At 32.4% G+C, this 17,835-nt stretch overlaps 1 protein-coding gene across 3 annotated transcripts in view; it reads right to left on the bottom strand.

Annotated features, from left to right (window-relative positions):
- LOC100747478 (lateral signaling target protein 2 homolog) overlaps positions 1-16,870 on the bottom strand; it is a 46,901-nt gene extending 30,031 nt beyond the window's left edge. For 2 of the 3 annotated variants that reach the window (XM_033318835.1, XM_012381088.3), the window contains exon 1: positions 16,557-16,869. In XM_033318835.1, coding sequence (XP_033174726.1) covers positions 16,557-16,592 — 36 coding nt within the window. In that variant the 5' untranslated portion in view covers positions 16,593-16,869. Of the gene's footprint in view, positions 1-16,556 lie in introns of all 3 variants that reach the window. The other variant, XM_012381089.3, reaches the window with a different exon arrangement.
- Between the last annotated feature and the right edge of the window lie 965 nt (positions 16,871-17,835).

Genomic DNA, 17,835 nt, shown 5'->3' with positions numbered 1-17,835 from the left:
TGGCGGCATTCGACAACAAATACCGCCACTCAACACTAACTTCTACCGGACGACGACAGCGCACTGGTTAGCGCCTTAGGTTACGAACGTTCGGAACCCGGGTTCCAAATCCCGGCGACCGGAGTCCGATTTTTCTTCCACGCATCTAAATTAGAAGAAAAATTAGCAGTAACCCATCAGCGACATCTACAGCCAGCATCATCTACAATCATCACGGACAACACTTTTACACCTCAATCTGAAAGTAATTGACGAATAGAAGCACATCCATTGGTTCAAAAGTCATGGCGTTGTTGAAGTCTGGTAAATTTAGTCTACTATCTACGTGTATGGCTTACTCTATCTTATACATCGTTACTTTCTGTCAACATCTTGCCCAACCCTTGCTCAAATTGATATTTACCAAATCGATTCATCTATCGGCTATAACTTCTAAACCAACGGATTGCTGGACTCGAAACTGTTACACTTCGTCTTTATTCATCGAGTTCTATCAGAAGCTGCAAACAAAGTTTTAAAAGAAAACGGTGCTCCAGAACGAAGTTTAACCGAATAAAATTTATGATTCATGGTAGAACAGGTTTTAGACATATCCGGCAACTCAATACGTACTAGTACGCAGACTAGCTCAATGTTTCAATAAAAAAGCAAACGAGAGTGGCATACTTTCTATACAAATTTCTCGTCACACGTTTGTATTTATAAATAACATCCGGTGGAACAATGATTGTCGTACGATCACACACACCGGGATTAATTTCTAGCTATACAAGTTTACGCCCTCTTCCACGGCTTACAACTATGTAGGTCGGTAACCGCTATTGTTACAAGAGATTCGTCGGTACCTTAGAGATCATTATCGTTGACAGCTTGATTGTCGCTGCAATATATCAAGAATTGAATTATTTTGCGACAAATTAACTTGTTTCGAGAAAGAGACATGAGACACTGGAACTGTCAAACTCCGTTCTTTTCATGACTTTTAGATTTATCGTTTTCATAATTGCTAAAAATACGTATATGATTTTCGCAAAATTCTTGTTGACTTTTATTTAAATAGAAACGTGATTGTATACGTATTTCTTTTCGGTTTATCAATATAATTATAATCATCTATGCATATTCAGGTACACGTTACAAATCGTTGTGTTAAAATACGAAAACATTTCAATTCAGGTTAATTAAATATTTATGCTCTGGAAAACAGTTTTATTAATATGAGAAATATATTCGCAAACATCTAAATCGATATTAATTGCATCAAAAACATTCTATTATTATATATAGTAGAGAAATATACTTTATTATTTTTTAATGAAAATGTGGAAAAATTAAGACAGTTCGTAAACTTATTTATTAGGAAAGTACATGAAATAAAAGTTTTCAAGAGAATTGTTTCTCCATTGACACTTTATTTGCCAGCACGTAGTTCCTGAAATGTCCAATGTCCACGAGAGACCCGTTTCTACGGCCAATGTTGAATTTTATTATAACAGAGTTCCATAACTCGTCGAGGGTCTGAAAATTTATCGCGTGATTAAAATTTCTAAATGAAAAACTATTGACATCTTGGTAAATGGTGCTGGATAAAAAGGAATAAAGGAATAATATCACATTTTGTATGAGACGTATGTAGATACGTATGTATATTTAAAACGAATCTCTTATTATCTAATTTAACGATGGAATCTTTGAGCGTTTTTTGTGAATATTAGATAATTAGCTCATAAGTTTTAACAGCGAATTAGTTTCCCGCTGCATAGCTTAAAGCTTAAACTTATATATTGCTAAAACTGAAGATAAGATGCTCATTCATGCATATTTTAAAAACAAAACATCAATATCATTAATATCGCGTACAATTGAATTGCAGAGAATGTTCTAATCATTTAAAAATTTATTTCAAATATGATACATAGATGAACTTGAGAAGCAAAATCATTGCTCGCTCTCTCTTTCTCTCTCACTACTGCTCTCTGTTTAAACTAATTTGAAATTTGGAAATTAAAAAAAAATTTAAATTCAAACACCCACAACTATAAAAATTAAATAACGACTACCTGTAATTTTTTCAATCAAGACTGCATTATTTATGCAATGAATACATACGATGAATATTTATATAGTAATTAGAAACATATTGTTCATTTCACACAATAATTGGAAACTTAATCTTAACGAAATACTCTTCGATAATAAATATAATTTTCGAAATAATTTTCAATTTAGCAAACACCGACGTATTCCATCTATAATACGGATAATCTGTATAACATAGATAACATTATTACGATAGTGCAAGATACCGTGAAAAAAAATGTAAAAAAAAGGTATAGACAATATGGATGAGAAGAAATAAAAATATTAATCCAGGCGAATGTTTGTATTCGTAGGATCTCTTTCGCGAGTCAATCCGATATTTACCAATTAAAATCCAGGCGAATGTACCCAGATGCGTCCTTATCGCAATCGATATACGGTAACGCGTACTTCAATCTTATCGCAATAAAACACGGCTGAATTTGTCAGACGCGGCCATCCACGCGAGCTGAAAATTATTATACACGAGCGTTGACGCTGCTTTCGCAATTAATAGCACGTGTATACGCAGACGTTGTTATTTCCGCAAGACGGGCGAGCGAGTGTACGTGAACGACGGCACGCGACCATTTTCTAAAATGAACCTTTAGCTCTATCATGCAGACGGCCATGGAATTATTCAAGAAACCGTTTCACTTTGTGGATCTGAAGAAACGATACAACTACTAAAATATTACCACGGATTCCACCACAACGCTATAGCGTCTTATTCAATTTTCTTTGTCATTAGATTACGGACTTTTATGCATTTGTGGGAATTTTGAAAATGCAAAAATGCACACAGTGCGTATGGTATATAACTAGCACCACCAGATGCGAATTTTTACAAAGAAGAGGCAGTATTCGTTTGACCACATTTCTGTAACCAAAATTTTCTTCTATCGGCCATTAAAACAAAAAAAAAAGTTATCACCAAATGAAAATTTTAAAAAATTTGACACCGCCATTCCATAAATTTTTTATTGATTTTTAAGTGGAATATGATTGTCCACAATTGTTCACTCAGAATTTTCGTTTGTTCACGCTTTAAAAAAAAATTATCGCTGAATAAAAATTTAAAAGCCGATAACTTTTTAACCGGATTAAACAAATTGTGAACATACGAATGCTGTTCCTTTTTTTCTTTTTTTTTTTTTTTGTGAAGATTCGTATTTAAGAGTATTAAATTCGCCTAGCTCTATACTGAGGATTTTTATGCATTTATAGAAAATTTGAAAGTATAAAATTGCACAGAATGAGCATGATGTGGAAACATGTAAAATATGCAGAGTATAGCGCTTTTTACAATATTTGATAAGTAAAACAATTTTCTACTCAAATTCTACTTTTCCAATTATATCCCCAAAAATATGAATTTGCATGAAAGTTCGCAGTCTAATTATAATCCTATACTTCGTCATTACGTTATTTTGTTTATAAATTGAATAATTTAATTAATATTCGAATTTAGTATAGAAAAACCCGCAACAAAGATGCAAGTAACTTAAAGGAGTCCCAACTCCACCAAGAAATTTAACTAAAGTAGACTGAAGAAGCAAACTTGTCGCTAATGACCTAGACGTGACCAATAATTTTTAAAAATGGGACAAAAAGTTGTACGAATCATTTATAATAATTTTCTCATTAATCTTATTAGTGTATCAACTTAAGAAACGATTTAGATTAGTATATAATGTACCAACATAAATTATTTTTATATATCAATAAATCACATCAAATTTAGATTTGTTTAAGTTAGAAGTTAGTTAAGAATTATTCTTATACCCACACAAAGTTCCAATTCTTGGTTTTAGGTCCCGGAATAATAAGAAACATATTAATCATTTTTCGTTATTTTCATTCTTATGACTAATCTTTCTTAGTATCTGTCCTCTTTATTTAAGTCTCTTCACAGTGTTTATAATATATTTCTATATTGACGAATCAAATAAATCCTAATAACAATAAGGAAACTGGTGCGCTATTCTACATAAAAATCTAGCTCGAATCATACGGTTTATCATGAACAAGGGGATTTCCATTTTTATCGTTAACGAACCGTTCAGGACGAAATGTCATCGTTATTGTGCAACAGTGTACAAAACTATACGCAACGATGGTTTTATTTTCTCCGGAACAAAAGACGAGACAGGGAGAATACTATTGATCCTAAAATATTTTATACTTCGGCTTTAATATTCAAGAGTGATTCCATTTGACCGACGCTTTCTTATATCGTGCCACCTCCCACCATTTTAATTCGGTAAATTCTGATTGACCCTCGTTAACGTGTCAACTCACCAACGGGCGTTGTGTAAAAATACATCGGCGATATTTATAATTGATTGAACCCGTACTGTCTGCCGATTAGAATTGGCGTGTAACAATATCTCTGTCCTAGGTATTATCAGCTTAGTTAGACGCCGCAATTAATCGGACAGATCTGAAAACTGTGCTTCTATTTCTGCTCCTTGTCAGATTAAAACCGTATTAGGATTGTAGAATCTTAGATTGAAAACTCTGTCTCGTGGAAGATGACAAACTGGGTTAAAAATAATTTTGGTACGACTGAATTTTTCATAATCTCGCGACTTATTCGTTGTATTCTTTACACTGCAGATCTTGTTTCGTTGTATTATTTCACAATTAAAATATCAATTCAGTTATAATAATTCATGCGTTTTTATGTAAAGTTTTTCCAAATGTAAATACTCCATGTATTCTTGTACACATACTACTCTAAAATACTCCTGTATTCTAATGCTTTTATGTTTGTATTTACGTACATGATTTATATTGACTAACTCGTAAGCTTCTACGTTCCAAACAAAATAAACGCAATGTTTCTTTCTCTCCTCTTTTTTTCATTAATACGATTTTCTCTCGTTTACAGCTCCGACGGAATATTTCTGTTACAAATTAGCCAAAATTCATCGCAAATGTGATTCGTTTGACACGTAACGTTATAGCAAACGGTTATGCAAAAGCTCAAGGGGAGATCATGGGATGGATGAAGACAAAGCGACCACGTACGGAAAACATCTTGCAGTGTGTAAAAATAATACGCTGAGCCTAGACAATGATTTCATGGAGTACGTGCGAATCGTGCCATCGCGACCGCCATTCGTAGAATCGCGAACAGTTCGCCGATTCACAGAATCTTGCACAATGAGATGTGCCTCTGGCGAACACATCTAGACGCGTGGATTCGTTTCCCCTGCGAACGTTTACGTTTTTCGTAAATAAGTAACTAGCACGCGCCACAAAAAGAAATGAAAATTCTTTTGAGATAAGAATTGCTTTTCCGAAAAAGGAATAATACGAGAAGCTTCGGATCATTTGAATTTTTTTTTCTTTTTTTGTTAGCGCTAATTAATAAACTGCAAATCTTTACGAAAATTCCGACCTTTTAAGAATATAATTTAAAAAGCACAACTTTGGTAAAAAATTGTTTTACCAAGCATTATAGAAAGCACTATACTTTGGACTTTTTGCGCGGTTTTTCATATCACACGCATTCTGTGCAACTTGGCTCTTTCAAATTTCCTATAAATTCGCAGTCTACTAATTAACGATAGTACTTATAAAATCTAATCGATTAACTAAATAAAACATAATGCATAAGATAATACAGATATTCTTAACTCCGTACTACATTTTTAGATCGATATTAGCAACGGAATAGAAATTAGAAGAATTTTATTAAAAAAAAAAAAGAAAATTTATCTATTGTATATCATAAATTTATCTATATATAGGTTAATATAACTTCCAAAATTGTTAACATTGCATCATCATGATTTTTCGTCGTCCCGTACACGCCCTTTTTATTGATAAGATAGTCTTCTAAATTCTGTGTTTGGTTTGTCCGATACGACACCTTTTTATCATCGAATTCAATTACATTCGGAAAAGAGCGTGTTTACAAAACGGAATGTCTACAAACATTTTTTGTGTTTACTTCGTTAATGCAATAGTTTGTTAAAACTTATCACACTACAACACAGAAGTTACTACCCTTATATGGTATACATAATAGTTTTATAATATCAATAAGTAACTAGTAAGTAGTAATATAAAATTAACATTAATTAGTAATATAATAATATATTAAAAACAGAGTGTAATTTCTGGAAAGGAAAATTATTGCTCGAAAAATAAGTCGACCTTTTCACTTATTCAACCCTTCTCTCGACCTATGTTTAATAGCACCTAAAAATAAAAAGAGAAAGATGCCTGGTTCTAAAAAAAAAAATGTAACACGCAGAACATTCTACAAAATATCACGACACTTCAGTACAGAATTTTAATGTGAAATTATCTGAATGTAAAATTCCATAGCGAAGATTTTCATAGAAACAGAGAACGAAGGAGCAATCGATTTTGTATTTTCGATTGACGTATTCGCCGTGGCTACTGTCTACAACGCGCCGCCAATATAACAAAATTAAACGTCGAATTCATTTGAGTTTCCATCAAAAGTAAAACTTTCGATTGATTCGGCCTTTTGAAATTCAAATAAAGGCACCGGACAATTGTATGCTAATAATGTGTGTAAACTAGCGCATAAAAATACCATTTCTTTATCTACGTTGGTTTCATTATCTCGAAAGTTACACATAAAGCTTTCCATCTTATAAAAAAGATGAAAAAAAGAAAAGAGAATGAAAAAAAAGAAAAATAAAGAAACAAAGAGATTATAAAGTTAAATCCTAAGTTCAACTCGGAATGTTGAATATTTGAAAAAAAATAAATTTCAAAAAAAAAAAATAAATAACAAAGAAAAGTAGAGGTGTCAAAGAAACAGAACCAGATAAATCTTATTCATACACAGTTTCGCACAAAGCGTAGGTAAAAACTTTATTTATCCGAAATCTCTAATAAAAGTTAATAATAAAAAAAGGCAACCGCGACATTTCCGTTTTATCACGTTCAATTCAACCTTCGCGTGGAACGCGTTTTAGAACTTTCAACGTTGATGACTGTAATACGCTTCATGCTGGACTAACCACAAATTGACTTCCTGACATGCTTCGAGAAGGACTCGATCGCGACATTGTTCCACTAATTTCGAGCGGCTATGCGCGTAACGCGAACGCAATAAACGACCACGTCGAATTTTATTGCCTTCCATCTTCAAAATACTGGCTATCGCTTTGATCGAATATACAGCGATAAATAAACTATGTATTTATTTTTGTGAATTATTTTGATGAAAACGCAATTTAAGCAGAGAATTGTTTTAGCTGCTAAATATTATAAAGAATGCGTTCTACATTTTAGATATTTGTATATTGTTACCTATAATGCATTTCAATTATATAACGCTTGAAGATGTTCTGGTATGATACACGGTGATTAAAAAATTATTTAGATCAGTACTATTGAAAATTTTTATAAACGTATTATGTGTATTATACAAAATTTTGTGAAATTTAATTAGAAATTATGCTATAACGCTATGTAACGCTTGAAGTTTCCCATAAATGGGACTTTATGCAGATTCATAGATTTATAAATACATTTAAAGAAATGGAACTTGGGTAGAAAATGATTTTGCTTATTGTAAAAAGTACATATCACACTGGGTATTTTATACAGTTTTGCATATTGTGCGCATGTTTGACTCTGGAAATTTCTCGTAAAAGCAGGAAAATCCGCAGTCTAGATATAACAATTTCTCAAATTATATCGTATGAATACCAGAGCCGTAAAAGCATTAAATGTCAGGAAGAAGTTTACATTCAAAAGCCGCAATGTAGCCGCAGACGCCTCGTTTAGTGGAATACAGGATGATGGAAGGCAGGCTGCACAAGAGCTACAACGCCATCTTATCACAGCAACTGGAATAGCAAATTCGAAGAAATTCATGAATTGACCGGAAAAAAAGCACAGATGTCCACTCTTCTTTACATTTCGATCGACCTCTTTATTCTTTAATCGACGCAATAATATTAACGGTGACTTAATGACTCACCATGTGTGAGACCGACCGTAACAACGTTGCATCATTCCGAGGCGAAAGAAAATTATTTTTGTTAATGGAAAATTATGATTCACTGGAAACGAGCTGTTTCGTGAGGTTTCTCCGATACTATGAATAACAGAATTGTTTTTTTAAGTAATCGTTTATACTATCATATTATTATATGTTAGTATAATTTACATTATATGAACATCACAGGAAGAAAATCTGATAAATATACTACATTTATATTATAAGGTGATTCCTTAATGTTAATATCACACTGCGAGTAAAAGAGAATGATATACGGTGATCCAAAAATTATTTAGATCATTGCCATTGAAAATTTGTATAAACGTATTATGTGTATTATAAAAAATTTTGTGAAATTTAATTAGAAAATTATAGTTATACCAGTTCGTAGCTTTCTATAAACTAAATTTATTATATCATTTTCTTCTTCATATGAGATCAGACAAAAGAGTTATGCAGTTACTCAATTCCTTAGCGTCATATGACGTCTATGAAGTACCCGCCTATAATGTGTTTTCCATATAAAAATAGATATGTATATATCTATTCGTTCTTCAACCTCAAAGATTAATATGATAAATAAATTCATAATTAAGAGATACCTTCGTTTCAATCCTCTCATAATACATTCCTTTTTTTATAACGAACACAACAGTATGATAATATATGATATAATCCAATCAAATTTGAAAAGGACAGACTAAGTTATTCAGAATAAGATACATGTATATGTAGTCTCATTACGTACTTCTTCGCAATGGATCATATCTGTACACATATGTCGCAATATATACAGAATACAAAAATTGTAATAAGCAGTCTTAATAAAAATTACGTAATGATGTTTTGTCTTGCCGATGTTGAAAAGATTAAGATGATATAAATTGTTTGCTTTTTGCCCACTGTGTATATGGAAAACAAAGTTAAATCATATTTATATGGAGGACAAAGAAAGCTATATATCAGTCAAATATATCAACCAAAGATTATCCCTACTCTTCAAATACGACATTAATAAAACAAAATATTTGCAAAAGATTCTTGGCTGAAAATTCACCAGGCTGACTCATCATTTCTTATACTTCTCTTTTAATTCGTTTATAATTGTTTCCATATAGACTTCGTATCGTCATATGATAAAATAAATTACAAACACGCGATAAATGATAATTTACACTTATACGTACATATATCAGATTCCATGACTACACAGAAGCGTTTTAATACATAATAATTTTCTCTGAAGAGAATTGATCTCCCGTCTTATGTTAATCGAAAAACTTCCAAATATGCTCGTGAAACATAAAGAGTTTTAAATATTGTTACTGTTTACTAATTTGGAAAAATCTTTTCTACCGTACACATACCCTGATAACTAAACAAACTGAGAATAATGAACTTCTTAATTAATAAAACTGTTCTATAAATTTCACATTTAAATGCCAATCTTTTTATTTCATCTTAACTTTCACAAATAAATCTGTCTTTCTATCTGTAATTTCACAATTAAATTACATTCTATTAATAAGAACTTATATCTTTGACCGGTACGTTCATTATTCTTCCACCTCGTTACATTGTCAACCATTTTTCACGCGAACAGGAAGGTTTTTCGCGTCGCGTCTTTTGCCAGATCGCAATAAAACATAAAAGGAGCCGGCGTGGCACGTGTAATTACGTCGACACCTCAAAGAAAAAGGATTTAACATGCAAATCAACGCGATGAATTAAAGTGAACGGATGTTTTTCACGGCGTTCCGCGCCGACGATATCACCGTAACGACAGACCACGAGAAATGACTCATACGAACCCGTCTCGTTGACCCTCTTTCACCATAGCCAACCCTTGAACGCGACGCACCCGCATTTCGGACACCCTTGCGTTCCACAACCCGTTCATCCGTGGAATCTAAACGTACGCACGTGTGCACGCATTTAAACGTCCACGTAATCTTGTGGTGTTCGTAATACCAGCATCCTGCTTGTGAACGACACTCCCTCCGAGTGCGCCTATTTTAAATATCAAAACTGTTTTTTACAGTCAATCCTGTCTTTTGTTATTAACGAATTTCTTACACTTGTGGGAGAAATAAAAAGATCATCGTTTATATTATTACGCGTGATTTACTACCTTGACTCTATTCTAATGAGCTGCTTAAAATATATTTCTGCTTGCCAAAAGGATAGTCAGATTGGAATATAAAAATTGGAAAATTATTATGGTGAAGAAGATACAGGGTATCCTGTTTTAATTGTTTATGCATGAACGATGAACAACTGTTTCGCAGCAGTGAAAATGTGAAAATGTGGACAAGAAATAACGTCATGCGTAACACTAAGAGGAGTTAGGAAACATTTAACGGTAACGATTTCATTTCAAGGATATACAAAAATAATTTAGTCTTGCTGTTCTTCTCACTTTTTATAATGATCCATTGAAAAATATGGGATTTTAAAAATCATATAGAATTGCGAATATCAATGTGGCTGATACTGAAACATTAAAAGTTCTTCTCTCGGTTGCAACTAAAGCAAAAGATTGACTTCACAAAGAATTCGAGGGACACAGCAGAATTGAGAAGATTAACAAATGCTATTACGAGGCAAAAATATTCGCAAGTATAACAGACCAACTATTCTCTCTTATCGGGACACCGTGGATATTTATGCAAATTCATATTTCTACGAAAATAATTAGAAAAATGGAACCTGAGCATGGAACAGTATGTTTATGACCTAATATCAAATGAAATTTATGATTAGATATTAAAAATTGATTTCAATTTATACGCATGTACACATATTGAACTTGATCTCACACCGTTATCTGACATTCTAATTGGGACAACCATGATATCTCATTTCGCAATATGGTACGGCATTGAATTAAATGAAAGTGTCTCGTTGAACACAGCTTGATGTTAAATGCATAGGATTCTGGCATGCTCCGGTTATAGTGAAACGAAAGCACTCTGCGCCGACGTGATCTTCTCTTATTCCATATCATACCCAAATATTTAATTGTTTTCTAAAGAAATTGATATTTCTCTTGGATATTAATATTCTGTCTAGCCTGGATGCGGTGACGTTCGATATGGATTAAACGATTTACGTGTCCTAGTTACTATATTCTAAACGTCTAATATGATATTCTGTTGGAAATGATATAGTGTGTAAATTATAATATAGAATTCTGTTATAAACGATACAGCTTGGTTCATTCAAATCGTTTTAGTCCACTTGATTCGAATGTCGACTTTTTACGAAAAGAAAAAATTTTGGAACATCTGTACAGATATGAAAAACGATTGATGAAGAATAAAGATAGGTCAGATAGTCGAGATTGTAGGAAGTGAAATAAAATTGAAAAAAGTTGGGGAATTATAGATATAATATTCTGATAAGTATTACTACCGTGTATAATACAATACTAATACTATGTGCATAATATAAATAATTAACATGCATACTTTTTCGTGGTAAATATACAAACATGTAATAAATTAACATAATTATGTAAATGCAACTATTTTTATATCAACTTCGAAAAGGAAGCAAGGTTATCCATATCTATGTTCGACATGTGTATTTTTTTTGTGATATTTAATCCTGTATAATAGAAGTTCTGGTTGTTACGCTTATTACTTTGACGTGAATATAAAGAACTCGTAATTGCTGTAAAATGAAACGAAACTTAGAAAGCATAAGTACACAAATACGTAACTTTTAATTGAAAGTCATTTAGCGTAACTAAAGTTTGAAATTAAAAGTGTCTCTATCATTTTTTATTTTTAATCAGAAATAATTTGAGGCCTGTAATATCCATCGAAATAAGAAAGGAAAACCTTAATAAGCACATGTTCTTAAAACCTATTCTTATCGGGATATGAATAGATTTTCTTTGTTACTTTTACAACAGATATTCTGTGTGATTTCCTTTCACTTCGATCCGGGTTTCAACTCCTCGATGCAAAGAAATATGTATGTAGGTCTTCTGAAAATTCCTATTTTCGTTTATATCCCGAGACCACGACAGATCTCGTGAAGTTCTTTTACTAAATCTTGCAACTGATCAGTCGAAATTGGAATCTGTAAACTGCCGTGAACAGAAAAACAAACTTCCACGTTTTATTTACTTTTCACGAACAAAATAATAAATAAAAATGCATCGTCTTCTTGGTAGATGTAGAGATGAAGGAAGAAACGGATAAAATAATCAAAATATTTAAAGGTATATGAAATAACTGAAATTCAAGAAATAATATACGTAGAATGACCAAAGTGAAAAACGATATTGTAAAACTAATATAAAAAACTAATGGACATGAAAGCGTCGTCTCAGGGCAACTAAACGAATAATCAAGTCGAAACTATCTTTTCTCCTAGCAATGGCCGAGGAGACAGGATCGAGTCGGTCGAACCTACAAACTCGAAGGAAAGTTAATATCTATGGACTTGAAGACTGATATAGTTGCGACTGGCGAGTAGCATCGATCTAGCAAGTCTCTTTCACTCGGAGTGCAATAACTCGAAACGTTAATCGAGTTTAACTGGAGTCGACGGGCGAACGAGAAAACGTTTACCTTGGCTGATTCGACGGGTAAGAAAATAAAAAGAGAAAACCAGAAAAAATGTAAAGAAATAAGAAGGAATGAAGCGAAAGAAAAAGAAATTGCTTCGTGCTTTTATTTTCGAATTGAAAAGTCCGTTCTCATATACAAATTTTTTCTCGTTTCACGTTTTTACGTGTTAATTAAGGAATCTGAAAATAAAGAACTTACCAAATAGGAAAATAATTCTACAAGGTTTAACAATTGCAAACGGCAATTTTGTAATTGCACATTAAATTTGATCTATCGATCTAACAGCATCATAATATATTATTTATCTGCAATTCTGTGATTAAAATACAAAATCATTTGTATACGCGTGTACATACATAAAATATGCAAAAAATATATGATAAATCACATTTCTCATCTTGTATAAAAAAGCAATTTTTAATTCAATACGTTAGCTACTCAATATGCGTGTTTGTCAACTTTTTGAACATTTAGAAAGTATTAATAATACTAGCAGGCTAATGTAAATGAAAAGAAACTAACATAACTAACATTATTCGTTTCTTATAAAACATCATAGGTTTATCATCTACTTCCAAAATTTAAAGTTCATACCTCCAAGTCCATCAAGTTATTTTTATCTCTCGCTATTTCATATTAATATATGTACTTCTTTATGGTCACCAAATTTAGTAAAAGGCAGAAGATTGAAAAAAGTGGACCTATCGTATTTTTCTATATTATATTCATATATCTTATAAAGAATAAGCACCGAATATTTGTTATTATTAATAGTGTATATATACTATAATCATGCTGTATGTAATCATACTAAAAATTGGTTGTCTCGAGGAAAACTGTGTGAATCAGTAAATTAATCAATATCACTAAGTAAATTAAGTTAATTAGTAAAATGAAAAAGATCTGTGATGAATCAGTAAAACACGACCGTCAGACGATAAGTATGACTTATGTTATCTTTTGGCACTAGGCTTGCGCATCCTAGGTGCTAATATCTACTCATCGTAGAACTGACTCATGAATTTTATCTAATAATGTTTCGAGAAAGCGTTGAACCTGATCGAAACATGGTCAAGGCACCGTAAACTAACTGAAGTCTTTGCTTTCTCAGCGAGGCGTAAACTTGAAAAGTGTGCTGCCCACTTTTCGTCCATGGACGACGAGGCCGAGAGTGCATACGTTAATCTATAAGAAACCGGTACGATTTAGTTGACGTGAGATTAAAGCCATCAACTGTAGGTCGTCATTCCAGATAGGCAAAGAAATGTTAAGTACAGGAAACTCGACTTGTCACATGCCACTATTAAATCTTAATTGCACATGTGCGAATTTTTGACATATTTTAAAAACATTTCAAGCATATTTCAACCCATGGAAGGTAGATTTAACGATATCCTCGATTACTATTTAATATTTTATGTTCCATTTATGAATACTACAAATATCGTATTTAAAGGAAATAATACATTGCTAAGAAATTGTTATGTATTTTTAAAATAAAACAAAATGCTCTGCGAAAGCACTGTATCAAAAGAACTAAAGAAAATGGATCGGTAATGTAATATTATAAAAAGATATAATGTTTTTTAAATTTTTTAAGCTGAGACAGACATCTAAAATAGCTGCAAGGAATAATGATTTATAGTAATGACTATCACATGATTCAGAAAAATTTCAATAATGCTGTCAGACAACGTTATACAACCAAAAGTACATTTTCTAATTTGTTTGTTGCATGTACGACTCGCGAATTCCACGACAATTGTTCTTCCTATTATGTATTAAAATACAATCTTACAATACCTGACTATATGTGTCACACGTTATATTTTATAAAATCCGGTTCTGCTAGAAATATGTTAAAATTAATTTTCTTAATACACAAACCACCCTATAACCTATATTTCTTCCCCCGTACGTAAAAGACTTTATCAGAAATACATACAAATACGTATTACGTAAAAATAAGCTAAACAATATATTAAAGGTGAAATGGCTTCTCGAACGGTAGAAAACTCGGTTGAACACTAACGGTTAATGGAATTCGTAGAAAAGTTAATTGTAAATTAATACGAAACATGTCGGTCGCCTTATGACAGCTCGAGCAACATGGTCACGTGATGTTATACACATGTGACAGGCCGATCATCTACGGATGTACGTTACTACACACATAAGACGTATCATTAGATACTAATCGATGGGAATCAGTTCGGTGGGAAGAACGGAACGACGCGTTTCGTCGTGCTGCATCATTTCCCGACGCGTAAGGAAATGCTCGATGCAATGAGGAAGCATCGAAAGAAATGAAATACGTCCTCCGTTCTGCTGTCGCATTTTCACGTGCGCTGCGATAGCGTCCACGATGCGACTTCGAAAGCTGGCGACAAACGCGCCCGACCGACAGAGACAAAAAATCTTTTCCTCGTACGTGCAACGAATGTACAACACCCACGAATATTTCTACGCGGCAGAAATGCACAATTAATTGAACGAACTGTACATGCTTCTAAAGATTGTAGTTTCTGAGACAAAAGAAATCTAGTAGATTTTCGAAAAATTTCGTGTTGGTCGAGATCTAACAATTCAAGTTATCGAGCTTAAACAGGATAGAGATGCTAGTCATGTGATATTAGATGTAGGTTGTTGACAACGAAAGAGAAAGCAACTGGGTAAATAGGAAATACGAAATACGACACAAACATGGAATATCTTTGTAATTGTTGGAAATGTTAATTAGAAAAAGCGGAAACCTATTTCAATTTTAAATTCAAATTCGATTACTAAAAATTCTTACTTTCGATTTTCACAGGTTGTATTATGTATTTGATATAGAATAGCTAAACTGCGATGTTTATTTATATAATTGAAATAAAACCTAAGCAGAGATTTGTGTTATCCATTAAATATTAGGATAAATATTATACTTTTCATGTTTTCTATATTTTTACATATTATATGCGTTTGTTCATTTTTAAATTTCCCATAAATGTATAAATATCCATACTTTAACATTTACACAGATAACATAACGATGATGCAATTATGATTTATACATGTATACCGGAAATAAAATGAACTAATTAATTGCGATTTCAGGTAATTCGACTTATGTACTAAATTAATGAGGGCATCCTCTCAATGATACCTAAAGTTGTGGAATATTACCACAGATCCTAATCTTGTCATTCTTTGAATAAAACATCACATTTAAAAATATGAAGAAAATAACACTATCTTTCCTCTGATTAATATTATTTTCCAAAATAACGCGATTTGTCAATCTTCCTTATACATGTATTTGTGTATGTATGTATGTATGTACACCTTATGTATGTATATATTTTCATAAGAATGAAAGGAAAGTATCTCCATGAACTGAGATTAATCGTCGAGGCCATCCTGTACTGAAAGATTAAAAACCACTAGGGTCCTATAACGTATCAGCTGATCAGGCCATATTCCATGATCGTTACTTGCAATTTCGATTAGGAGGGATATCTTGAACATACATACTATGCATATACATAGAAATCATGATAATTCATGACGAAAGAAAACGTCGAACTGTAAACAAGGACGACGTGCACTCGTGTGCGTATCAATGAAGTACGTAAGTACACGTATATCACGCAGGTGTAACACGTCGCCCGAAGCACTTCGGGATGTCGTGCGAATTTTCACGAAACAGGTGGCAACAGCGCGCAGGTCCAACATACAGAAAGACAGGAACGAGGAACAAAAAAAAAAAAAAGAACGAGCGCACGCGTTCGATCAAATAACCAGTACGATAAGGAACGATACAAAGAAAAAAAGAAAAGGCACGTTTAAAAGAGAGAAATAATAAAAGTAAAGATGAGCAAAGAGAACGAAAAGAGAGAAGAAAAGAAACTCACCTTAGGCCTGTAGAACCATTTTCTGATCGACTCCATCGTAGGGCTGTCGAGGATGTCGGCAGGCTCACGGGCGAGTCGTCACTGCGCCTCTTGCGGCCAAAGCACTTGCGTCATAGCGAAACGTGCCACTACAATCTTACCAGAAAGCGTCACACCACGAGACACCAGCCAACCGCATACGAATTCGAGTTCTTTCGTCAAGTACCACCATCAAACATACGACCATCGACGAATTCGGTCGAACTACACATCCGAAACTAAACGTCAAACGTGAATCGCGCGTCCGTAAGACTAACTGACTGATGAGCACAGACTGCAAAGGCGCAGCTTGCTGTTGCGCATGCGCTCGTTGAACATCATGGACGATGTGACGTCATGATTTTCGACAGAATTGCCATCTACGCGTTATATTTGAATTCATTGTTTGAATTAAATAAACGACGATTAAAGTTAAACGACTTTTTTAAATTAAAAAGATTAAAATACATATTATTATGATTTCGTGGCAGAGTTTAGTATTTTAATTCGTTTATAAATGCAAATATTGATTTACGTTATTATTTAATCATCTATGTTATAAAACTATTCTATCTTAAATATTGAAATTAATTAAACATTCTTCTGAAAAATTTTCTGAATCAGTTAAAATTGAATTTATTTTAGTGACAAATTTAATATGGGAACGTTGTGTAAACAGTCAAATATATTAAATATATATAATAGAATTTTTGTATGTTTACCTTAATGTTTAAATCGTATATGATTATATCGTTTAAATATTTCACGAAAAAGATATTTTTTTCTCCTTAGGTTTTAAATTATAAGAATAAAATAATCTGTATATGAGAGAATGTATGTAGATATTTCATATAATAATTGGGTTGTAAAATAAAATTACCAGCGATACACAGAAGGAATTTAATAATATTATCTTGAAATTTAACATATTTTGATCTACGTGACTAGATTATAAAAAAAGCAATTAAAAATGTATGACTTTAACAATGTTAAATATTATGGATCACAAATTATGCACATATACATACGTAAGTTTCACAATTTAAGTATACATTTGGATTTAAAATTACAAATTAAGTTCCAACAAATTTACTTAATACTAAAAAAATGTCTATATATATATATATATATATATATGTAAGCCTCGAATTAATAAAATAATAAAAATATCGCGGGGAGCTCTACTATACAAGTATATGGATTACATAATCTATAACTTAAAACGAATTGCAATATAATGTTATACAAATTCCTTCGATTA

This window comes from Bombus impatiens, unplaced genomic scaffold (genome assembly GCF_000188095.3).
Source record: "Bombus impatiens unplaced genomic scaffold, BIMP_2.2 scf_0127, whole genome shotgun sequence".
NCBI classification, from domain to species: domain Eukaryota; kingdom Metazoa; phylum Arthropoda; class Insecta; order Hymenoptera; family Apidae; genus Bombus; species Bombus impatiens.
The sequence above is the reverse complement of the archived record's forward strand: the minus strand, read 5'-3'. Positions and strand labels throughout refer to the sequence as shown.